Source organism: Phoxinus phoxinus (assembly GCF_949152265.1).
Source record: "Phoxinus phoxinus genome assembly, chromosome: 20".
Lineage (NCBI taxonomy): Eukaryota > Metazoa > Chordata > Actinopteri > Cypriniformes > Leuciscidae > Phoxinus > Phoxinus phoxinus.
Genome location: NC_136895.1, coordinates 12,996,955 through 13,023,357, shown reverse-complemented (window position 1 = coordinate 13,023,357; position 26,403 = coordinate 12,996,955). Strand labels below are relative to the sequence as shown.

The window sequence follows — 26,403 nt, the reverse complement described above, 5'->3', positions numbered from 1 at the left end:
CTCAGAAGAAAAGCTAGTTGTTGAGGTCTGTTTTTACTGAAATTTTATTGTGTGTTCACAACTTTAAATGATTCATTGATTTGTTTGATCTTCTTCTTGGTTAGAAACTTTGTACAGTAACTAGAACTCAAGAAACAGATGTTCTTTCCAACAATAAATCCCTCCCTAAAATAATTTTAAAAACAAATTAATAACAGTCATCCTGTTTAATAAAACAGTCATCCCATCACAGAAAGGGGTTACCTCCCTGAACGCCTCCTAGAAAGCGATTTATTCCCATTTGTCGGAGTACAGCGGGTGTTTTCTTCAGCGGGGGGCCGGGATGAATCTCTGGAGGAGACGCTTTTGGCGGCTCCGGGGCTGAAGGGGGCTTTCTCTTGGCTCATTCATCGCAGGGGTCTGCCAGCTGTTTTAGTAGCCAGGCTACTGTCAAAACTCAAACTCTCCACTCCTCTAAAGATAACAGGCCCCTGCACCTCCTCCGCTGGTCTCCCTGGGTTAAATAACCTGCCTCATGCTGTGATCTGAGACGAGGAACCACGCTTGGCGCACTATGGATGCATTTGGAGTTGGCCTGTGCTAACATTGTCATAAACCAACAAAAGAATAGGTTTGCCAAACCTCATAACACTAAACTTTTTAAAAACCTCATATTTTAGCCTGTTAATGTTGTAGTAGTTTTGCCATGTAGATGGCTTTGTTTCAGTTGTTTAGTAATGATCTACTAAATTAGCTCAACTTGAATTAACAAACATTAACAGGCCTTTAAAGGGATAGTTCACCTTAAAAATGAAAATTCTGTCATCATTTACTCACCCTCAAGTTGTTTCAAACCTGTATGAGTTTCTTTGTTCTGTTGAACACAAAAGAAGATAGTTTGAAGAATGTCGGCAATCAAACAGTTGACGGCAGCCATTGACTTCCATAGTATTTTTTTCCTAATATGGAAGTCAATGGCTGTCGTCAACTGTTTGATTGCTGACATTCTTCAAAATATCTTCTTTTTAGTTCAACAGAAGAAATAAATATATACAGGTTTGGAAAAACATAAGGGTGAGTAAATGATGACGGAATTTTCATTTTTAAGGTGAACTATCCCTTAAAGGCCTGTTAATGTTTGTTAAATCAAGTTGAGCTGCTTTAGTAGATCATTACTAATTAAACAACTGAAACAAAGCCATCTACAAGGCAAAACTATTACAACATTCCACATTATGTATCTTTAACAGGATAATATATGAGGTTTTTAAAAAGTTTAATGTTATGAGGTTTGCCAAACCTATTTGTTTGTTGGTTTATGGCGATATTAGCACAGGCCAACTCCAAATGTATCCATAATGCGCCAAGCGTGGGTCCCTTATTTAACTTTTAAGATGTTCCTATTTTAATTGAAAAGAAATCACCTTGTCGTAACCAAGTGCAAGTGGAGAATGCTTTGAGAAACAGCATATTTTGGCAATCGTTTGTTTCTATTTCACCACCACTGCGAAATCTCATTATGCCAAAAAACCTAATTTATTTTCTCCATTGGGTAATTGGCCTTAAAAATCTGACTCTACCTAATTATTTTTACAATAATTTACAGTGCTTCATGGGATTGTACTTCTTTCCCTTATTAAAGTAATGAATGTACACAGTCTTGAACATTTTGTTTGGTTTGAAAATGTGAAATTTGTAATGTTGTGATTCACCTGTGATTGAATGGGAAAAATCTGAAAGTGGCCGGGCACTAATGCACTCAATTAAACATCAAATATTTTCTAATTGGCTGTTAAGTTGCCACGTCGCACAGCAGTTTCACGTTCAGTGTGGACTGGCAAATCGTTTGACACTGGAAACTTGCCAGTGCTCATCGCACTCACAATATTTGTTGCGTGGGAAGTTGAATCCGGGCTTAACTGTACTAACATCAATCAGACTTGTTAGGCTTTTCTGTCTGACGGGATGTTTATGTTGCTTTGTGATAAAGTCTTCAAAGCAAACAAAAAGAATAATAATGACAACTGCCAAAACTGTATACGGTTTTCTCCCGTTGAATGATAAAACAGAAGAAAAATATCCCATATACTTAGAGAAACCTGAGCCATACCTGGGGTTTCCTTTGAGTTTGCTTTGCATTAAAAACTTGTCAACAACACCGTGGACAAATCATTCATCACTTGGCACCCAGAACCTCAGGGTTCCCAGAATTCTTTGGGGCCTCTATAAGGGTTGATTAGGAGCATTCACACCTGACAAGGCCAATACAGTAGTCTTTGCTCAGTTTTCTTGCACAGAGCTAAAGATGACAGGATCCGCAACATGACAAAATACAGCGCGCAGACCTCCAGGGAGGAAAATGGAGGGTGCTGGTGCTTTCGTGGGAGAATGAAAGGCAGCTTTGTGAAGTCACAGGCCAGCCTCCTTTATAAAGCTCTGTTTTGTGTGTGAATAAAGTCCAGGCCTGCTTTAGATTGAACTCTTTAGTACAGCTTCCCCATCTCGCTCTGTTTCCAATCCATGCGTTTAAATGGTGCACTGATATGCCTCACTGGAACAAGGGCCGTAAAAGGCTTTTTTGACCTCTAGAGGAACTCATTCGTAAAGGAAAAAAAAAATGCTTTGTGATGTATATTGAATAAAGCTTCACAAGTTGAAACGGATTCAGCTCGTAAAAAAAACGCCTGACGGAGGGTGAGTGCAAGTTCGCATCAGGCTCGTATTTGAACTAGAGATGAATTGGGTTGTTTTTTGATCGAATGTTCCCTGCTCTCTCCAGTGGGGAGTCTGGTCATTAGGAGGTCAGCGTGAGTCCGTGCGCGCTGATCCGAGGGGGCTGCCCTCTCTCAGGCCTAGGGCTCTGCAGGAATTTGGAGGATGTGGAGGGAGTTCTGACTCACCCCTCCGCTTCGGGCCAAGAGATCCTACTGAGTGACATGAAAAATTAAGTGCTGGAACAAAAGATGTTGAGGACTATTAACTGTGCATTTATCAATTTTTTGGTAGATTTTTATAATCGAGTGAAAGCTGGATGATGTTTCAAGAGAATTTGATCTCCATCCATAACACAAAACTTGTCTCCCCTAATGCAACAGGAAATTTTAGGAAAGCTGCCTACCATGATTTATAGAACTATTACTATTGTATGGGCTTTTTAAGCCTTTAATGGGATTCGTAGAAGTGAGAAAAGTGAAAGGAAATGGTGGGATGGGTTTTGGAAAGGTGAGCTTGGATACAAATGGGATACAAATCCCCTCAATCAGCCGAAAAACTGCTATGAGATGAATGGAAATGCTAATGGTTAGTTTTCTCCAGGTTTTATGAACCTCCTCAGTTGGAAGTCCGAAGGCCTGTTCACACCAAGACAAATGTTTTGTGTGAAAATGTAATCCAATAAACATTTAATCCAAGAAACATCCAAAAAACATGCTACTGTTACATGTATTGGTGACTTATTTAGCTAAGCCCAGTGAATAGCAGAGGAAGACTCTTGTCTGCCATTTTTCATTCAGTAAAAAGTAAAAAAAAACTACAAAACATGGCAGATATGCGCGACCGACGGTGAGAGGTTTAGATAAAGGTTTGAGTGACTAATCAAAGTTTAACCTGCCAAAACTATATCTATTTAATGTTTTCTGTGTTCTATTTAATCTGCAATAACAATGTGGACTTTTATAAAGATCTGTTTGGCCATTAACTTTTAAATGCATCATTATGCATTAATATGAGGAGAGTCTCCGCATGAAAGACCCACGACTGCAGATCAACATGCTTCTGCATTTCTCTCCAATACGGTAGGGAATTAAATGAAATGAAATGTGGAGGATTTTAACTGTGACAAGAAGATTGACAGGCCAGTTTACTGTGACAGGATGCAACGGAGAGCAACCGTTAAAGACGCAATTGTATGACGTAATAGTATGTCCCTTAGCTTGTCTACTTTTTGCTACACACTTAAAAGTATCTACTTTTTCTTCGCAAAAAGAGTACATATTTTAGGGCGTAGTATAAGTAGGCGAATTGAGACGCAGCACAGGTTTATCTCCAAGTTTGCTGCAATGCCTCTCTGGCTGAATTTATCTGTGCTTTTTGGAGTGTTTCATGATTTTTGGATATACAATTGTTCCCATCACTGTGAGCGTTGGAATATCTTTTTGGGATATCTATCGGATCATATAGACACTGAGACTTTGTTCATCCTGCATCTATCAGTGTTGTGTGAAGGGGTTTGTGACTATATGTTATGATTGGTGGATACAATACACAAAATTTGCACATGAAGGGGGAGCCGTATTTATTTGTGTTTGTGTAATCTTGCTAATATTTGGGAGTTGTTACAGCGGCACCTGACAGTTACTTACCTTCTTAATTCCTATGGAAGCAGTAAGGGTGCACTTAGTTTATCACACATGACTTCTTCATTTTGACTTATTTTTTGTTAAATGAATAATTACACGGTGTAATATGTCATGTGTTGTTGCTCATCTGAGGTTGTTTCTACCTAATTAAGACCTGCCATGGACCAGATTATTTTTATTTTGTCCTGATACGTAAAACCATAGAATTCAAAGAGGGTGTACTTTCTTTTTCACATGACTGTATGTAGGAAATAACTATTAATAAATGCTGTAAAAGTATTGTTCATTGTTAGGTCATGAAACCAAATACATAAACTAATGATAACAAATTAATTCATTGTAAAGTGTTACAAAAAATGTAAACATCTGGAGTATGTTATTGTCTGAAGGGTTTCTTTCAGACACAACAGAAGTACTGTTTACCAAAGAAAAAGGCTTACAAGTCCGTCCTGACCTTTAATCTAACTTCCAATCAACTAACTTCCCTCTAATTATGTACAAACAAATCAACTACAGACAAACGCCTCATTTAAGCAAGAAACGACCAAAGAAACCATCTAAATACCAGATCCCACGTTCACAGACTTCCATTGAGCGGTAGCATACAGTAGCAAGATTATTGTAGGCCTATTTTTACTCTTTGCTTTTTCCAGCTATGCCATGTCTTCTTGTGTTCGCTCTAATGAAAGAGGCTGTCTGTTCCATCCTGCTTTGAAGACATTCCTCAGACATTACCTTATGAAACCAAGATGTGTGTGGAGTGGGTGTGGCCCGAGGCACAGAGAAAAGGGCTAGTGTGTGTCAGCACTAATGGAGGTGTGAGGAGGCCACGCCCAGGTCCAGACGTATGACATCATCCACAGGATTCCCACAAGTCTGGGCTGTTTTCTGCAGCACGTGTCGTACGTGCCCTACAGCCGTTTGACTTTGAGGTTTTAGCTGCGGTGAAGAAATACGGGGATACATAATAATTGGGTGGAGAAAGTGGATTTGTCCTCATGGTTGACTTTGTGGAAGAAAAGTGATCTATTAGTGACTGTTGCAGGCTGATGTTTTGTGTCACAATAGCTCAGTTCAGTTTGAAGACGAGTGTAGTATTTAGAGAGAAAAAAATCAGTTATGTTTGGTCATTTTAGTGGAACAGAAATGATATATTTTGGCTTTAAAGTTATAGGTACCCTCTTATTTTAAAGCAGATGGATGGCTGTAGATGCAAGAAAAGACAAAAAACGTCACATTTACTAGAAAATTAATTCAAAAAGGAATAACAATCAATATTTACTATGCAAATTTAACAATGACATCACTGCCGTGGATGTTTTCCAAATAAAATGGAATAAGTGCATTGCACAATAAAACGAATCAAAATAATTTTAGTAATTAAATTTTTTTTTATATAAGTTATACAAGATTCAACTATTTTTTTTAAGTCTGTCTAATGTAGTTTAAGTTGAAATGACGTAAACATCCAAGTTGATTGTACTTAAAAATTTAAGACAGCAGCTTTTTTATTAAAATGGACAAGGAACATTTGAATTTGAAAATACAAGAAATTCTGCTGTTTATATTTCTGAAAATAATATATAATTTTAAAACTGACTACTTCTGTAATAAAAACTCCCACTATTCCTTGTTATTATTGCTAGATTAAGTTTTATAAACTCTAAAACATGTTTGTGATTGAATTACGGTTTAATGTGAAGTCAGAAAAATAGACACAACTAAATCAACCCCTCTTGTAAACACATTGGATGTAATATAGAGATGTTGGTGCATTTGAACAGATTTTTGTGGTTTCTCTACTGCAGTGTTTAGTGAAAACAGGCCAATGGCAGTTTTCAGTTTGAAGCCAATATCACTGTTCAGACAATATGTTCTGCTTAAACATGTTAAATATTAGCTTATAAACTATATATTTTCATTTTCTATTAGACAGAGAGAATTGAGTTTTTTTATTATTGAATATTTAGTTGTAAACAAATCAGGTTTAAGTCTCGAACCCAAGAATAAAATCCCTATGATAATATATATAGTAAAATGAAATTTTATCTTTGTACCTATAACTAGACCTAAGTAAAGGTGTAATGTACATATTCTATGACAAATTCATTTGTTATGTTAAATTAGCATTGTGTATTATGAATACTAATAGCTCCAACAACAAATTGCTAAATTAATAAAGTAATTTAATAGACTTTAGAGTAGTTCACTTAGCACATTAATGGATGCTCTCTTTTCTTGTTAACTCCTAAAACATTCCTTAAAGCTCTGAATGTTTGTAGTTGATCTCCACCAAACAGCTTGATTTTTTCTCAGTACATAAAAGCATATGCAGTCCTATTAACATGGTGTTGACATTCCTCATCTGAAAAAAAAAGCATGCATGCTTCGACTTGGCTTCGACTGTATCCCACATCAAACATGATGTTTTTATTTCTTTCTTTTTTTACAGCCAGTGAGTAAATGGTTTGTAAACTCTGGCTGGAGATGCAGGGAAAAAAGCTTCGGTGGTGTATATTAAAGAGCAGTTTCGAGGGCCACAGGTGCTCTCTGGAAAATATTTACCCAAAACTCTCAAATGTTAGCTGAAATCTGTTTATGCAATTAGGAACAAACTACTGGTTCATGTTGTTTGGTTTTTACTTTTTTCAACATCTTGCGCACTATGTTTATCTATGGGGGTGTATCCCTTTGATATAAAATGAAGGGATTTTTTTTATTTTACACACACTAAAGGTTTATATGTGATCAGTTTTACTGAGAATATCTGGTAAAACCAGCACAATGGATTTGTGTGTAAGTGTACAGTGAACAGCTGTAGAACCACCTGTTGAAGTCATTTAGAAGTGAGCTAAAATATGTTTTCAGAGGACTCGCTATAGCGACAGGCTCAGTGACTCAGGTCTTTGTTTAGATGTTATTCCAGTCCTCTTTCAGTCGAGCTAATTAAGCCTAGCGCACACTAAAAGACAAACATGTGACACTATTTCATGTCTCAAAAACGAACAGCACGACCCCATTTTTGATAGGTTAGGTTAAGTAGTATGCTATTTTACGGTAACTTATAATGTTGTAGATTGTTATGTTAGCTTATATGTTATAGGTTTGGTTATTTTAGGTTGCTTGTAATGTTAATTTACATGTTATGTTAGCTTATATGTTATAGGTTGTTATGTCAGGTTCTATGTAATGCTAGGTTAGCTTATATGTTATACGTCATGTTAGGCTCTATGTTATGTTATTTTAGCTTTTATATTATACATTATGATAAGTTCTTTGTATAAGCAGGTTAGCTTATACAGTATGTTATAGCTAGGCCTATGTTAGAATATTTGTTATGATATGTTAGGTTAGGATAAGCTTATGTTATGTTAGGGTAGCTTATATGTTATATTAGGTTACATGTTATGGTATGTTGTAGTTATGTTATGTTAGGGTAGCTTATATGTTATATTAGGTTACATGTTATGGTATGTTGTAGTTATGTTATGTTAGGGTAGCTTATATGTTATATTAGGTTACATGTTATGGTATGTTGTAGTTATGTTATGTTAGGTTGCATGATATGTTATGTTGTAGTTATGTTGCATGTAATGTCCAGTTGTATGTTATGTTAGCATATATGCTATAGTTTGTTATGTTAGATTGAATGTTATGTTAAGTTCTTTGTTATGTTAGGTTATAGCTTATATGTTATGTTAGGCTGTGTGTTAGGTTAGCTTATGTTATATGTTATGTTATGTCTGGGTAGCTTATATGTTATAGGTTATGTTAGGTTACATGTTATGTTTGTTTGTTATATGTTATGTTATTTGTAATGTTAAGTTATGTTATCTTGTTAGGTTGTATGATATAGTTTTTGGTTATCTTATCTTATGTTAGGACACCTTACATTATAGGTTGTAATGTTAGTGTTAGGTTAGTTTATCTTATATGTTGCCTGCATGTTATGTTAGGTTAGCTTATGTTATGTTTGTGTTATGTTAAGCTATGTGAGGTTATAATTTGTTGTATAATGTTAGTTTATGCCAACATAATATTATAGCATAGCGGAATGACTTTGTAATACACACCCAAGCTGCATTTAGATGTGTAAAATGTGCAAGAAAACATTCAGGACAGAAAAGTATTTCGAATGTTCACAAGGCCTTAAGGAACAGTTCTTGTTTAAAGCTGTTAAGACCATGCATAGGAGGTTTTTTTACTGCAAAGAAAATTAGCTTCTTCAACATTCATTCACTTAAAATATGCTGGTTGTAAAAGAGTCATGTGCTTCTACTTCCCTTTGTCTACCAGGTTTTGGCAGAGTGAAACATGACTAGTATTTGTGAGGCAACGATTTTATATAGAAACTTCAAACGCATATGAATACAACTAAATTTGGAGGTTTAAACCTTTGAAGTCTCGGAAATGCAAGTTTTTGGTAAATAAAATTGAGATGCAGCTGCGCGAGATGAGAATGTGAGCATGCAATGTGCAGAGCCAGGCTAATTCCCAGCTGTGTTTGAGCTTTTGTGACTAACTGGGCCATTTTCCAGTCACCTCTAGTGAACTCTTTGGTAACTGTTCAGTGACGATTACAGGATTTGTCAGAGCATGAGGATTTTTTTGATAGGCTACTGTACCGCATGTGGGCTAAACTGGCCAGGTGACTGAACATCACAGTCGGATCTGAGGGGCCAAGTCGCTTTTTGGCTTCGGCTCCTGGAATCTGACCTGCTTAGGAAGAAAACCAGACAGGTCAGCATTTGGATGGGCAACACAAATACCCCCTATATCCAATCAGGGTCTTTGCAATCCATTCGCAACGGGGACACGAGAGTGCGTGTGGACGAGGGGGTGGTAGAAAGAAGACACAGGAATGCAGTCGACGCCAGCTTGCTCTTTGGCCTTTCAGAGGTAACCAAGCATATCCTCCTAAGCTTTTAGCCTCCCTGCCTCATTCCGTAGCAGATAAAAGACCAAACCTTGGCTGAGTCTCAAAAGAGAAGAAAAAAAAGAGGCGGTTGATTCAGGATCATCCTTTCCACTGTGCATTGCTCCATCTATGGTTGTATCTGGAGACATCGGAAGCTACATAACATTGTACTAAAGTTGCAGTCACATTATAGAACTTACGGCAAAATTTTGTTTGCAAAAAAAACTTTTCAATTGCATGACCAATTCCAGATTGTGTGTATTTCTATTGAAAAGATTTGATTCAATGAACGAAATGGTAAATGTGATCACACCATGGTCTCTTAAAGTTCACACAAATGAAAATTATGTCATCACTGTCTCATTTCGTTGCAAACTTGTCTGGCTTACTTTCTTCGGTGGAACACAAAAGGATATATTTTGAGAAATGTCTAAGCTGCTCTTTTACACACAACAATAGGAAATAGTGACCAAATAATGCTTTATAAAGAATAATAAAACACCATATAATGTGGTCCATGCAATTTGTTTTAGAATGTTTTGTTGAAAGATATGCAAAGCTTTGATATGCAAAAAGTGAAACCAAGATCTGATTGAGCCTAAAAGTGTCTGGAGGTTGATAGCCTTCTGGTGTATTTTGCAGGGTTGCCAACTTTGGGACTTTGGCTGGAGTGAGACTCTGTAAAATTTCAGTGCGCGCGTGGATAATTTTTTGGATTTTAAAAATGTCAGTCCTTGTTTACTATAAACCGACGTATCAGGTGCAAGGTTTTCAGCGAATACTCGATCAGAGAAAACTGCAGTGAGAACGTTGTAGGCAGATGTTACAGCTGTGGGCCTTAAACTCCTCTCCTGTCATTAATACGCTGTGGTCTAGTCTAGTCATCAACAGAAAATTAACGGATTAAGAGGAGAGAAAAGTGGATTTTGGCGTGACATTTCTTGCGTGAGAGCGATGCTGAAAGCGTGAGTGTCATGCCAGATGCGTGAGAGTTGGCAACCCTGATTTTGTGATTTGTTGTAGTACACTCCAGAAGATCCATGCAATACTGTGGTTTTTTTCTTCTTCTGTGAAATCATCAACTTTGTCATTGTTTTGTAATCATTAAGAGTCATTAAGTTTTAATTTTTTTCATACAACATATCGACCCTATGAAGGATTAAAGAAACAGATGACAGTCCAAGATCTGCCAAACAGATTTGAGGTCTGCAGTTCATAAAAGCCGAAATATAACAGCTGACGGCTTCTGTGAACTTGTTTTGACATTTTCTTTCTTCCAGTAATATAGCATAATTCATTGGAATTATTGATCAAAAAGTCCCCGGTTTAATTATTTTAATTCGTAATCCCTTTCAGAGGCCAAGATGAGCATGACGTCTGTAAGGACCAGTTCAGACAAGAATACATTTTTATGCTTGACCGAATTGGTTATATACCATGTTGTTCTATGTTGTTTAACAGGGTTTCTATTAACTCTGATAATGATTTGTCGTGTACTAGTTGTGGTACATAGTTGTCTTTTTTATTACTGGAAGACCATGATATGGTCATTTCTTACATGTAATTGCATTTTGGAAAAAACTTGCAAATACAACTTTATTTGACATATTGGCAATGTTATTTCTCAATATTTGAATAGTACATTTCGAAATTGCGACAAGAAAGGGCCTCCAGAGTATTTTTTTTAAAAAACGTTTCTGTTCTCTTTGTTTGACACAGCTTGGTCACCTGGACAAAGCTGCGTCTGCTGCTCATACGTATTTCCAGGCCAACCCTGAGCATGTGGAGATGGGCGAGGACCTGGAGCAGTACAAAGCCCAGAAGGGTGTAAAAGAGGAACACTTCATTGACCGGGAATCCCGCCCACATCAGGTGAGTGACTGTCGAGACCAGTTACTAGTGATGCACCGAAATCTATTTTTTTCCAAAGTTTTCTTTTACCCAAAATACGAAAACAGAATTAAATGTTATTTCATAGTCAATGCTCAAATAAAAACTGAGTTTATACAAAATGTATTAATTTATTATTAATATATTAATCTGTTGTTGAAATATTAATATTTAAATGGTGGCTGTAATAAAAACTTGTATTTTTGACAGATGTTTAGAATAAAGTGCATATATTTATAAAAATTCTCCTCTCTAGAGTTATTGACGTTGAATGGCTTTTCTGAGGTAATTGTAACGTTACGTGACATTGTTTACTAGCTGATTTACTGACGTCTTGCCGCGGTTAAAACACTGATTGAGTAATTACGTGAGAAGTGATACATTTCAGTAAGTTGTTTTGTATCTTCCAACATACCTTCTGATGTTCATTCATGTTAATGGCATGCTATAACTTGTAGTAAAGAGGAAGAGATGATTGGTTCACGTGCAAGCAGCTGCAGCGATCTGCTACACCACGTTAAATGGTGACATTTATTGTTTGAATTGACAGAATTTAAAACCAGATACTTTTTCATATAAAAATAAACAACAATAACCGATTATTGGATGGCAGGCATGCTACATTAAAGTTTAGTGAAGTTTTTCCCACGCATCAACTGTGCACAGCATAGACTAAAAGATTTCGGTTCATCAAAATGAAGATTGATTAAAACGTCAAATTAACCTTCCAAATGTGTTTCAGCTGAAACCAAAATGATTGTTACTAAAATTATGGTTACCAATTACGCCACTGCTTGATGTTTCTTGAACCTGCAAAAACACACTACAAGGCCTGAAACACCAAGCTCGGTATCATGAAGTGCATCTTTGTATTTACAGAGAACCTTTTTTGCTGGGGTGAAGCTGTACGACAAAGGCAACTACGAAGAGTCTGTGACACTCTTTGAAGAGGCTCTGACTGAGTATTACCGTGCAGATGTGGAGTGTCGGGCTCTCTGTGAAGGGCCGTTGCACTTCGAGGAGCAGGATCATGTCTTGTACAAATACAACCTCTACGAGCTAATCTCAGGTACAGATGCTTTTATACTCAAAAGCTTTTCTGCTTCCGCTTAATGTGGTAAAGCTATCATCTGCGGTCTTGAGAAGGGTCTGGGAATTTTTCCGCTTTCAAGTGGTTCTTTGGGACTTTCCATTGTGGATATCACGTCTTCAGAGCTATTTGTGTTTCCAGAAATGGAGATCTTCCCGTTCTCTGACCTCCGTGTAAGTCATTTCTTAGTAGGCAAGTGCCTGACCTTTTTTTTTCTGCAGTACAATCTGTTATTGTTGTGTCTGACAGGCAGTTCATGATAGTACAACAATGAGCAGCTTTAAAGAGTGACATACAGTTGCCTTATAAAATGTTTTGCACATAAATCTTGCAACTTGAAAAGCTTGAATGAATCCAGTGTTTGATTTAAAAAAAATAATGTATCAATACTGAACCAGCTCATTTCAACTTTAGCTCTTGAAGTTGCACTGGGAAAACATGTCTGATAAACATGCAAAACACAAGCCATGTTTTGTCTGCATTGCATTCTTGCTCAAAACCAGACTACTGTTTTGAAATTCAGCAGTCCAGCTGAGATTTAACGTTAATATCAAAGTGATTTTATATATTAATGTGTATAAGTTTAAATTACTGTTTAGTTCATCAGTGTTTGTTTTTAGCATTGACAATAATCAGAAATGTTTCTTGAGCATCAAATCATCATATTGGACTGATTTCTGAAGGATCATGTGCCTTGTTGAGCAGAGAGACTTGTTCAAAAACAATAAAAAAAATCTTACTGGCCTCAAAGCTTTTGAATAGTAGTGTATTTCATTGATCATATATTTTATTTTATCATGTTTATACGCCCAGTTATTGACAGAACTCCCAATTCTAGCTTCTTTCAGTTCAGCTTGTAACTCTTCAATTTCAGTAAAATTGCTGCAATATTAGTGTGAAGGGCACCAATATAACTAATGGACATCTTTAAATCATGTGAATGACAGTGTCCATAAACGTCAAACGGGGAGTCATAATTCAGCAACACTTATATCGTAAAATCCCCCCTTTATTTGGCTCATAAAACAATGCATTAAAGTCCGCGTGAACCGGAAGTTGCAAAAGACTTTTCTCCAGTGTTGTGACGTATTTCCAAGTGAAAGGGAATATTGAATAGAGGGCAGGGTTTTACTTCAGCGCTCCTCTTCTCCATCTCTGCTCATAGCAGACTAACGGTTTGAGGGGAGTGGTTAAGCGTTTTCAACCCAAGCCGTCAAACCGACGTCATCAGAAAAGGAACGCCATTCCAGACCGGAAGTAACTTTCCAGACTTTGATTAAAGATAACCACGGCAAACAATTTTTTTCGTTTTTATTAACTTTTTTATTAACTTGCATGGATTAATTGCTCACCACAAGACTAGTAATATGCGCTAACAAAGTAAATAGGGTACATTTTGATTTCATGCCGACTTTAAGCTGCCCATAACAGTTCTATTGCTGATGGCATTCTGTTGAGTAAGGAAGGATGTAAAAAACTGTAGCATGATTGACATGGATTTATGGCCTAAATGTGGAAAACATTTTAAGAAAGATTGAAGAATTGGCCAGTCGTGAGAGGACTTGTTCTTCACAGGATTTGTCAGTGTTTTTGACGTTAGCTTCAGGGGGGTTTTGCGCATGATGGCATGTCTCAGAGTTCAGCAAGGAATCTTCAGAATGATGTCACTGACATGTTCTTTTCGGTCGCTGATTTATTGGGTATGTGATGATGCCCATTTGAGAGCATGTGTTTGTATGTTTTTTGCTAGCCTGAGGACACTGTGTTTTGGGATTGCGTTTTGAACATCATTCGGTAAGCAATGATGTGACTCTCTGCAACAACGAAGGACTCATTATCTGCCGTATTAACGAAAGGTATTTTAAAGGAGATGTGCTGGGCTTCTTCATCATTTTCATGTTTTTTTTTTTAGGTTATCATTGTTAAATTTACAAAAGAAGTCAAGCGCTAGTTACATGCCTTTGTGCATACATGAATAGACAGACAAAAAGCCTCTCCATCCCATAATATGCCTGTTAAACCTGTTTTTGATAGATGCTCTTACTCATCTTTTTAATTTGTGAAACTGTTCCCACTTTCATGTGGGACCAATCTGTCTACCACCCTATCATGAAAGACCAACTCACCCTTTAAAGTGAGTTTAAAGTCTTCTCAGCTCTTTAATTTAATCTTCAACCTTTTCGACATGAAGTACACCAGCACCTCAACTCAACCGGTTCGACATCTTTGATATGATCCCAGTTAAATGATCTCACTCCATACACTCTGGGAGAAGATCACATCCTCAACTACATCAACCACGATTACAGTGTGTTATTAAGCCATTAAATCCCGCCGCAATGCCCTGTTTGTTTTTTTCCATAAGAAATAGTATATAGTTCAAATTCAGCATCTTTATGTGTTGAAACTGGTTCAAGATGGAGAATATAAACTGGCTAGTGGCCCCCAATTTGAACTTTAGACCCTAAATCATGTTGTACTTTGTCTTCCAGATCATTACACACAGGTTCTTCATTGCGAGCACGAGTGTGTCCGAGATTTGGCCACCCGGCCCGGTCGCCTTTCGCCCATGGAAAACTACCTGCCATTGCATTACGACTACCTGCAGTTTGCTTATTTCCAAGGTAAACACCCATATATGTCAAAACTGGCTTGAATGATTCCAAATATGTACCTAACCCCCAATTCTCTCTTGTACTCAGGATAGAAGATATTGGCAACAACACTACTGACTTCCATCAGTCAAATTGTACAAATAGTCCATAAAAATGTCAATGGTTATTATAATCAACTAAAAGCACCTTGAAAATAATTTCGAATTGACAAAACCTCGTTAATCATGAAATTACTCACTCTAAAGGAGAAGGAGAGTCTCATAAATACTTCAGTCTTGATTGATTTCTTCTTGGAAACGTCAAAGCTGAACTTTTCACTCCTACCTTAAGGAAAAGAGCTCTGATATGAGAAATTCTACTTTTACAGACACTTATTGTTCATAAAATGGTAAGTTTTGCAGGTGTGTGTACAAATGGCGTCTCTGTTGCGTGCCTCAAAGCCGTGTTTCCACTCGCTCAGCCCTGTAGAGTTTGTTCCATTGTGGTCACTGGCCTGGAATGCGAATGTTTCCGAGCGCGTAGGTCTGCAAAAGGAAATAAACGTGACTGTGGGAAAAGATGACTCCATAGAATCACTGGATGAATAATCTCCCAGATGAGCCAAGAAACAGAGCCCTGGTGGCTTCATTAACACTTAATAACTGTTTCTGTTTTCTGTGTGTTCAGCTGGGAGGAATGAAGAGGCGCTGGAGTGCGCATTGACTTACCTGTTATTCCACGAAGGCGAAGAGTTCATGACTGAGAATGTGGAGTATTACAGGGAGGTGCTGGGACATGATGGCCAGCCTCGTAAGGTGAGACGCAGCGGTGCAACATGCAGAAAAAAAAAACGTAACATAGGAAATGATGTAACAGAGGGGACCCCTGCAGACCCTCATTGACTGTCAAACTCAATAAGGCTCTTAAATATCAGTTCATTTGACCTTTTTATGTCATGGCAAGGTTATTTCAGGTTGTAAAATGTCATGTGGTGTGACTACTTAAAAAAAGATATTTTAAGGACAATTCATGATAGTTGTAAGAAAAAAAAAAAAAAAAAGGATTAAAGGGGTCATGACATGAGAAACCAAATTTGCCTTGATCTTTTAGTATATAAGAGGTCTTTGTACCATTAAAACGTCCAGCAAGTTTCATAGCTTAAGACTTCCTCCCCATTATAAAGAATCATTTATTTAATCAAGCTCTAAATACAGCTCGTTCTGGATCCATGGTAAGAAGTGACGTCACGGTACGAAGTGACGTACCAGCGTTTGCATATGACCGCCTCCAGCACAAGACAACTACGCTTAAAGCGCAAGACAACTACGCTCATTCCGTATCGTTGTCGCGCCCGCGCGCCTCACAAGTGTTCAGTCGACGGACAGCGAGTGGGTCTGTGTACAGGGAAATTACGATGCCGCAGATGTGCTGTTCCTGGCTGTGGACAAACAACATCTTTGAATACGCTGCGAAAGATCCAGACGTCAGGGAAAAATGGATGCACTTTATTTTTTGCGGACGTCTCAGTCACGGCAGTGTTAGTTTAAGCGTTTGTTCTATACATTTGAAGGATGACTGTTTTGAGAACAAATCCCAAAATGATGCTGGCTTTGCCAGAAAACTGTTGCTCAAAGATAAGTCTGTGCCGACTATTCTGGGCTCAACAACGACGACGCAAACTGTAAGTAATGTATTTAAAACTTTAAACTACTTTTTAAATACGCTGAATCCGCACAGGTTCTGGCTGGGGGCGTTAATAATTGATGCATAGGCACTGACGTTAGCCAATCATAACAGTGGGCGTTAACACTGAACTCTTAAAGGGGGAAACACCCCCAAAACAGACTGTTTGAATCAGAGGATGAGAAACAGGGTGGGAAAAGGTCACAAATCACTACATTTTAAAAGTTTTTTGTAAAAAAAACTATAGTAATACTATATATGCACCTAAGGGAACATAATAATAAAATAAAAAAACCCATGTCATGACCCCTTTAAAGTTGGTACATTCACCGATGTTATTTTAGTATTGTTAATATAATACTATTAGAATTTTTTATTAACATTTTTAATTAGTTTTATTTTCTATTTTAATTAGAAAGTTTTTGTATTTTTCTTTTGTTTTTTGTCATTTATTTTAGTTTTTTTAAATGCCTACAGTATATAGTTTTTATTACTTTTTATTTCAGTTTTAGTTATAATTATATAAGTTAATACTATCTTAATAAAAAGTTAAAATAAATAAAAAATGATAAACGCTACCTTGATAACTAGCTGAAATAAGAGTTTAAGTTTTTTAATTTATATATATATTCTATTATTTCCGTTATAGTGAGTGGACCTTGGTGAAATATGGTGGACCAATGCCTACTCTCAATCTTACAATGAAGACAATTAAGATCAGTTAAATGTGATTTATTGTCAGCCAACAGTTTTATGAAAACAATGGAATCCATTCATAAATAAAATAACATGAACAGAATAAGATCAATTTACAAAAATAAATAATCATAGGCAGAGCTCCATAATAATAGCACATTAGCGATTTGACAAACGCCCCGTGCGTATCTAGAGCTTCAAAGGTTTCTATTTACAACATGTTTTTTGCATAGTTGAGCAATGTAGCCAATCACAGACATGTGACATGTGAGCCAATGAGATGTGTTTGCGGTGGAATTTACTCACCGCTCAAAGCCAGAGTTTTTGTCCAGTGCCGGGTTCTGCACGCTCGCAAATCCAGAGTGTAGACATTACGTAAACGAGATTCATTGTGCAGTGTGGACCGCTTCATTTATAACGGAATTTCGGGAGATTGTGCTATCGCGGTGATGAGCAGCTTTTTAGTCGTGCTTTCTAGGCGATATGAAATCAATTCAGAATTTGAATAAAACTTTTGTTTGTTGGGTACAAAAATATAAGGTTTTTTTACTTGATGGTCACACCACATGACATTTTTAAAGTCATTAAAGATGCCATAAAATAAAAATCACCCCCTCATGCTTCCGTTACATCGCAACTTTAAATTAAAACTTTTTTGAAAATGGCTTTAACATTTTTTCAAAACCATATGAATACAAAGATATCAGTTCTAAGAACATGACACTTTTTTTTTTTTTTAAGTAAATTTTTTCTTTTCTTTTTCTTGGACACTCCTGTTTGTCATTGATGCCATTTGACATGGGCTGTTACGATACTACTGTTTACTGACTAATAACTTTACATTTATTGTCACCTATGGGTCTCCTTAGATAATACATTTTATTTAAAAAATGTTCCTTTTAGTTTAGCTTGTCTATGAAGTAACCTACCCCTATATACACTAGCAACAGCCCCCATTGAGCAATTTTGGGTTTATAACAGTGATAGTTCTTGGATCGCCATTTGCAGCATTTGAAGATCCAGATCATCTTCCTAGATCTATTATGAAATCACTTGAGCAAACTCGTTCACCAAGGGCAGACTGCAGAGGTAGGAGGCCATATGCGCATAAACACATTGGAACAATCATGTCCCTTAAGTGAGTTTGGTAGTCGAGATGTACAGTAGTGGCTGCACGCACACTTGAACCATCCAAAATAGTTTTTCCTCGGAAAGCCTGAAAGCTATTAGCACTGTAAAAGGCACACAAGTTTAAGTCAAGAGCCAAAGGGCTTGAATAGCCTTCCTGATACTGTTTGTTGCTCAGACTCGCTCTCCCAGTTCAAAACTAGATTAAAGACGCATCTCTTTAACCAGGCATTCATATAAATGTTTTAATCTTACAGTTAAATCCGGCCTCTAGTTCATAACCGCCAGAGGAGAACTGGCCCCCGACTGAGCCTGGGTTCTCCCAAGGTTTTTTTTTTTTTTTCTCCATTAGGTCACCTGATGGAGTTTTAGGTCACCATTAGGTCACCTGATGGAGTTTTAGGTCACCATTAGGTCACCTGATGGAGTTTTAGGTCACCATTAGGTCACCTGATGGAGTTTTAGGTCACCATTAGGTCACCTGATGGAGTTTTAGGTCACCATTAGGTCACCTGATGGAGTTTTAGGTCACCATTAGGTCACCTGATGGAGTTTTAGGTCACCATTAGGTCACCTGATGGAGTTTTTTGTTTCCTTGCCACTGTTGCCTTTGGCTTGCTCAGTTGGGGATATTCAATTTAATGAATCAATCAATATTACTATTGATTAGCATTACCAAACATGGACGTTTTATTATTATTTTATTTTAATACTGTGAAGCTGCTTTGATACAATCTGTATTGTGAAAAGCGCTATACAAATATTCTTGACTTGACTTGACTTGACTTGAATGTGTCTTTCAATGCACGATCCTTTAGTTCATAGCTCATAATAATCGAGTACATTCTTTTCCAGAGTGTTTCCATCTAACTGGCTTGCTGCCATGTCTGATTGCCCGATTTCTAGTCCCTCTGGGACCTTGTTAACCCACCGCCGAGATACTGTGCTGACAGCATGGTCTTTTCGTACAGGGTAGAAAAGTTTCACCGAAACACCGCAGAGCTCCCTGAAACAATTTGCGAGCTGTTTGCATTCGGAGAACACGAAGCCGCAAATGCTACCAATGTGACTCTTCCCCCAAAAGGGCACCAAGGCTGCCATTTCATGTGGTCTCAACTACACTTAGAAGCAGCAGACTTTGCTCCAGTTATATCAAGCTGCTTTAAATGAGTGCCAGTGACTGCTAATAAAAAGTCCTGGAGAATGCCAAGAGAAATCGCTCCAGTTGTGGAACGGGCTTGATTTCAGACTGAGAAATGCCGTACATCCCCCATTGACTTCACTTTTTATTTTATCGGGTCCCAAACAAGATGCCTGAGGGCCGTAATCTTCAACCTCCCCCATGTAGGAAATGCAATCAGTCTCGCTATGCTTTTTATGCCACAGGAAGCTGAACAGTACCTAAGGCGACACAAACAGGAGTCAGACCTGCTCCTCATGGGCAGCAATAACATTGGAGTGGACTATATTGAAGGGGTAAGTTCACAGAATGAGCCAGAAATGGTTTCTTAAATTCGTTTCTTCTATGCCAGTTTTATATGCAGACACATATAAGCAAGTCATTTGTAGGTTGATTTCTCAAAAAAAAAAAAAAACAAGTGTAGGCTAAAGATTGTGGCTTTGTACACTGAAAAATAAATTACCTCCTTAAAAAAAATACTACAGCCAAATGTATTTGTTTTTCTCAAATTATATTTATGGCTAGGATCAAATCTTAAAGGGGTCATGACATTTTATTTATTTAGGCCCTATTTATTATATTAATATGTTCCTTGAGGCTCACTTATAATGTTAATAAAGCCTTTCTTCAGTCAGTAAATGTTTCTATTGGGAGTGTTATTTGCTTTAGCCAACAGCTTTAAACCATGATTTGACCAATATAAAAATGCACTTTAAATGAATAACACTGTCGTTTCACTTTTTTTCAAAACAATGCTGTTTGTTTCATCATCTGTTTGGACTATCTGTTTGTCCAACCAATCGAAGAACGAGGATGCTCGTTTGAAAACATATCATAAAATAGTTCAAATGTACCATGCAGGCATAGGGAATGGGCCATAACAGTGAACAAGGACGTTTCAATCTTGTAACAGCTGTGAGAGGGAACAGGTGCACCTGTAAGATTTGAGATTAAAAACCAGCCTACATCGCCCCCTTGTGGTGGGATCATCGAACAAGCCCATCTGTCATCATGAAGCCATAGCTCTTCATATTCAGAAGGTGTTTAATGGACGCTTTTTGATGTTTCTCTTCAGAGCTACTGGAGCAGTTCAGGCGGTAGAGAAGATGCTAACAGGTAGGCGTTCTTCTTACTGATCTAATAAATCATAATGAGAATCATCCCGCTCAGAGCGTATGTCTTTGAACATGTGTCTTTAGGATTCCTTCTGGTACCGATGGCTGGATGGACTATGTCCCGATATCAGCAAAGAGAAACGTCACAATGGCTTTGTTACAAGAGCTGCGGGAAGGTAATGTTTACAGATTTGAAATGATCTGGACCTAAAATATTGTTACAGGCGAGATAAAGCTGCACACCGTAAACATAACTTAGAAAAAATGCAAAAAGGGGACCAAAAATAGTCTTGAATTAAGTAAGTAGTTCATCCAAATATGAATATCATTTGCTTCATGAAGCTCTTTTCACACAACGACAGTTTTAAGTGACAATATCATAGAGACCTCAAAGCATTAAAAAAAATTATAAAAAAAGTTGATTGTTTTCAATGATCCACACAAATTGGACCAGCATACTGGTTACAATATACTGGTTCAGCACTTTTCCGTTACTATTTCAAGATGTTTTACCATTTTTATTGGTTATTAAAAGTAATCTTGTGTCTATCTGTGTATAGGAGGTCCATTGCTGTATGAGAACGTAAGACTTGTACAAAACTCCCACACCTTGAATGGAAGTCAAAGGGTGCTTCTTGATGATGTCATCAATGAGGACCAGTGCTCCGAGCTCAAACATCTGGCGCACGTGAGTGTATTTCCACTATCGGTGCTTGTTTCACCTAATAAGCATGTGCCATATATTACTGTACTTCTTTATAGTAGTATTTTATGTCATATGACTTTACAATTAAATGCTGTAATTGTAGTTGGAAGTATTATATGAATATTTTATTTGGCAGAGCGTCACTGCAGCTGGCGACGGTTACAAGGGGAAAATGTCTCCTCACACACCCAATGAGAAATTTGAAGGGGCAACAGTACTGAAAACATTGAAGGTAAGACCTTCCTTAGTTTTTAACATTGAGGGATATTTGTGTTTATAAATAGCGTGCCACATTTTAGCTAGATCGCTAGTGATGTATATAAACGGCTTCTAAAAAACAAGAAAAAATGTAGGGCGGGACTTGATTTTGTTCATCAGGAATTGGTTGGATGGTTGTGATTTTCTATTGGGTGATCTCATGTGAGTGACAGGTTGATAAATCATTTAAAATAAATACTGCAGTATTCCATAATTTTTTTTTTTAAATAAGAATTAATTATTTTGATTTCATGTCGCCTTTAATCATCTTGTGTATGTTTTGATTGGACAGGCGTGAATAATTAAAACAGTCCAGAGTGTAACAATAATTCATTATTCATTATTTAACTTTGCAGTTTGGCTATGAGGGACGTGTTCTTTTAAAAAGTGCTCGCCTCTTTTATGATGTCAGCGAGAAGGCCAGGCGGATAATTGAGTCATACTTCATGCTAAACTCCACTCTGCATTTCTCATACACACATCTGGTGTGTAGGACTGCCATATCTGGTACGTCACCTCAGCTCTCAGTTTCTACCTCAGATTAAACCACAGTTTGATCACTTGTGTAAGAGTATGCTACACATTGCATCATGAATTATGTTTATATATATATATATATATATATATATATATATAGAGAGAGAGAGAGAGAGAGAGAGAGAGAGAGAGAGAGAGAGTGTATATATATATACATACTCTCTCTCTCTCTCTTTCTCTCTCTCTCTCTCTATATATATATATATATACAATTATCAATATACACAATTGTTTTATTTATTTATTTGTAATTTAATAGGTCAACAGGACTACAGAAATGACCTCAGTCATCCAATACACGCTGACAACTGTCTTCTGGACCCAGAAGCGAATGAGTGCTGGAAAGAGCCGCCCGCTTACACCTACCGAGACTACAGGTAAGAAGAAATCAAGTGTTAAAACTGCTGTAAACCCCTCGAAATGACACGTAGTTGTACTACAAGCCGACTGTGAGCCCGATTGATTGTATTTGTAGTAATTTTTAAAAGTTTTACATAAAGAAAGTTTCCATCTTATTTTTAACATAAAAACAAGTGCGTCCAACTGTAACCTGGATGTGTCTGGCTTCCGGTTTCATTCGCTTCAGTTATTTTAGCTGTACAAAAACAGCCCGTTATGCTGCTTAATATTGAAAACTGGTATTTCTTCTATTATTTTAATTTATGATCGTAATCATCATCACTGGTTTATCATGCAAATAGTTTTACAGTTTACTTCACTTTTTGTTATTATTCTAGTTACTTAGCAGGTAATGAGCACATTCACAGCAAATTGCTTACTTCCGTGTTAAAAATTACTAAAACTAAATAATTCGTTTTAGTTTAAATTAAAAACTAAATTATCTTTCCCCTGTTTTTTTCCATCCTTCAGTGCCCTGCTGTATCTGAACGGTGATTTTGATGGCGGAGAATTCATCTTTACAGAAATGGATGCCAAAACGGTCACAGTAAGGAAAAATAACAGCATTTTGCTCATTTGTCACCTCGTGTAGAGTTTAGTGTTTAAAAGCTGTTTCCTGTCGCAGGCGTCAGTGAAGCCCCGATGCGGGCGGATGGTCGGGTTCTCATCTGGCGGTGAGAATCCACACGGTGTGCGGGCGGTCACTAGGGGGCAGAGATGTGCCGTGGCACTATGGTTCACTTTAGACCCACTCTACAGGGAGCTGGTGAGAAACCTTGTTCGTTTGTGATAGAGATTACATTTACTGTAAAATTTTGTTTTTAATAATGCTTACGGCATGAACATGGTTGCATATTGTTGTTTAGCTCACTAAATCTTTATGTAGTTGGAAATTATGTGTAAGTGGAATTTTCCATTGTATCAGGCACAAGTGCCGAGCCACAGTTGCCCACCGATACAGAAGTGTTATAGCCACCTGTGAAACTTGTCAAACCACCAAACCACTTCCTGTTCTCACAATACAGAAACATGATGCCCATTGTGTTCATATACATGCGCTTCTAAGCCTTTTGGCCTGGAGTATTTCTTTACACGTCAGTGAACCCTGACCACTTTAAATGAATAAATAACTGAATTGTACCTCATATGACTATGATACACTATTATAGGGGTCATATTACAAGAAATTTTAATTTTCATGGATTTTTTCAAATAAAACTGGGCATTGTACTATGAAAACTGTGAACTGAGAACATTTATAAAAACGGAAGACTTCTGATGTTTAAAACCAAAAAAAAACAAAAAAAAAAACATGCCTGAACATCAGTGGTGATGGGATGAGGAAGTAACAAGTTCTGCATATACTTCTGAAGAAACCAAGCATTCAGAAAGAGCAGTTCAGGTTTATTAACTAGGTCCCTGATTATTAACAATGTGTGTGGCAGATTTCAGTGTAGAATTATTTTTTGATGACATGTCATGTCACTATATATATATGTTTTTATATATATATAGTGAAGATGTTTTTAGTGAGGTTTCAGTATATATATATATACTGAAACCTCACTAAAAACGGCTGCTGTTACTCCTGTTTTGAAGAAATCAGGGCTTCACGAGCGGAGCAAATTTTTGTGCAAATTGTTTGTAAAGCCGTTCTGAAGTAACGTTTTCAGATTCATGAAAGTGTTTGCATTTTCAAAATGTTAGTTGGTTCGAAATAAATTTGCACCTGCTCCCGACCATGTGTAAATCTGAATGTTTTGTGTCCTTTTAGGCAAACTGATGACACTGCATTTTGATAACACTATGTAACAATAATATTTCATGAGTTTGTTTGCCCATATAGCTTGATAGCAGCGATATACTGTTATCGAACATATGACAACGCCAACACTGCTGAGAGCGACGTTTAAGGTTAAACTATTAGGGTTGTTGACCGCAGTGGAAGGGCTCGAGAAAGCGGCTTGTATTCCAGGCATTATTAAAGCTTGGACGATGTGGATGGGTGCTTGTCACAACAAGAGACCATTTTTCAATTTTGGGTAAAACGCAATGCTGGTCACTTTTTACTTAGCCATCCAATCACAGTGGTGGGGGAGGGATAAAGCCATCCAATCATAGCATACTTGTACAATGATTGAACAACAATGGAGGAGAAGTTAATATTGCACTTTTATATTCACTAATTGTTGATAAAACCAAATATCTACAAAATCAGATGCTAGTAAAGGCCCTGATGTACTTCAAGCTAAATTGAAGAACGAACTGCTGTGACTTTATTTCAAACTAAATCAGGCCGAAATGAAGTTTGTTTGGAGTTCGAAACAGCTTGCCAAAGCTCTGTCTGCTAAACACCTTTGTACTACCATTGGTCCATGGCGATTACATAATAGGTAGGTGTGCGCTGAAGCTCCGCCTTCTTTCAAGTCTAAATCTTTTCCAGTAAAGTTCTCCTCATGAGTACGTTGAGGTCAGACGTCCGTGAGTAAAAACTTGAACATGCTGGAAAGCTGCACTGCACGGACACTGTTTTTCATGTTCAATACGGTAAAGCTGCTTGATTTGAAGCTAGCTATTGTATAAAGTGATCTAAATAAATGTGACGTGACTTTCCTAGGGCACCGTAGAGCTTTTGCAAATATATCCACATTGCTATGATCAGATGCTATTCTTATGCTTTATTTTCTTTATTTTGTTGTGTGTTTATTTTGTTAATGAGTAAAGCGCTCAGCACATACTGTATGTACAGTACATATTCATCTAAACGTCGCTCTCAGCAGTGTTGGCGTTGTCATATGTTCGATAACAGTATATCGCTGCTCACGTATTCCGTACTTCGCTTTACTCCTAAATGAAGGACAAAAAAAAACGATGCTGTGAATATATCGGGGCCTTAACACGTTACTTCTGAGGATATTCTGTATCATAAAAAACAAATAATTTCAAATCGAAAAAAACGCTGCGCCTCCAAAGCGCACCCTCTAGAGTCTCTAGTGATGTGATGATGGCAGCAGACTCTGGCCGCTACACTGTACTTGTACTTCTTGATTTGACTTCTGCTTTTGACACCGTGGATCACAGTATACTGATAAATCGGCTTCATAATGAGATGGGATTATCAGGATCTGTCCTTCAGTGGTTCTCTTCCTATATTCATGACAGAACCTTTAAAGTTGCTGTAAACAATGTACAGTATGATGTGTCTAATTTGTCCTGCGGAGTAGCACAAGGGTCTGTTTTGGGTCCTATTTTGGTTTTACTGTACATTTTGCCACTAGGTCAAATTATCGGTTGTTTCAAGGATGTATCATATCACTTCTATGCTGACGATGTCCAGTTGTACTGTTCTTTTAATGATGCTGAGTTCCATCGTTTATCTTTGTTCCTAGAGTGTGTGTCCTCCATTAAAGATTGGCTGGCCACTAACTACTTGCAGATAAATTCGAACAAGACTGAAACGCTGATTTTTGCGCCAGATCATAAGATCCCGTTGATCCAACAGCATCTTGGCTCTCTGGGCTCCTCTGTCAAATCCAGCATCAGAAACCTGGGGGTAGTGTTTGACCAGGCCATGTCTTTGGAGACACACTCAAAACAGCTCGTCCAAAATTGTTTTTATCATCTTAGGAACATCTCTAAAATCCGTAAAATGTTGTCAAAAAAGGATCTGGAAATGATAATTCACGCTTTTATATCAACAAGACTCGACTACTGCAACTCTGTTTACACCTATATGAATAAGTCTGCTCTGAACAAATTGCAAATTGTTCAGAATTCTGCTGCTAGACTTTTAACAGGTGCCCCTCGAAGGTCTCATATCACTCCAGTCTTGTCGGCTCTCCATTGGCTCCCTGTAAACTTCAGGATTGATT

General features: G+C 37.5%; 1 protein-coding gene across 1 annotated transcript in view; it reads left to right on the top strand.

The window, feature by feature from the left end:
• p3h2 (prolyl 3-hydroxylase 2) overlaps nucleotides 1-26,403 on the top strand; it is a 47,985-nt gene that overhangs the window by 19,697 nt on the left and 1,885 nt on the right. The window contains exons 2-14 of the mRNA XM_079594019.1: nucleotides 10,975-11,127; nucleotides 12,025-12,214; nucleotides 14,728-14,859; nucleotides 15,517-15,644; nucleotides 19,723-19,812; nucleotides 20,592-20,632; nucleotides 20,716-20,807; nucleotides 21,192-21,319; nucleotides 21,474-21,569; nucleotides 21,952-22,102; nucleotides 22,392-22,509; nucleotides 23,003-23,078; nucleotides 23,157-23,297. Of these exons, the coding sequence (XP_079450145.1) occupies nucleotides 10,975-11,127; nucleotides 12,025-12,214; nucleotides 14,728-14,859; nucleotides 15,517-15,644; nucleotides 19,723-19,812; nucleotides 20,592-20,632; nucleotides 20,716-20,807; nucleotides 21,192-21,319; nucleotides 21,474-21,569; nucleotides 21,952-22,102; nucleotides 22,392-22,509; nucleotides 23,003-23,078; nucleotides 23,157-23,297 (1,536 nt within the window). The remainder of the gene's footprint in view (nucleotides 1-10,974; nucleotides 11,128-12,024; nucleotides 12,215-14,727; nucleotides 14,860-15,516; nucleotides 15,645-19,722; nucleotides 19,813-20,591; nucleotides 20,633-20,715; nucleotides 20,808-21,191; nucleotides 21,320-21,473; nucleotides 21,570-21,951; nucleotides 22,103-22,391; nucleotides 22,510-23,002; nucleotides 23,079-23,156; nucleotides 23,298-26,403) is intronic.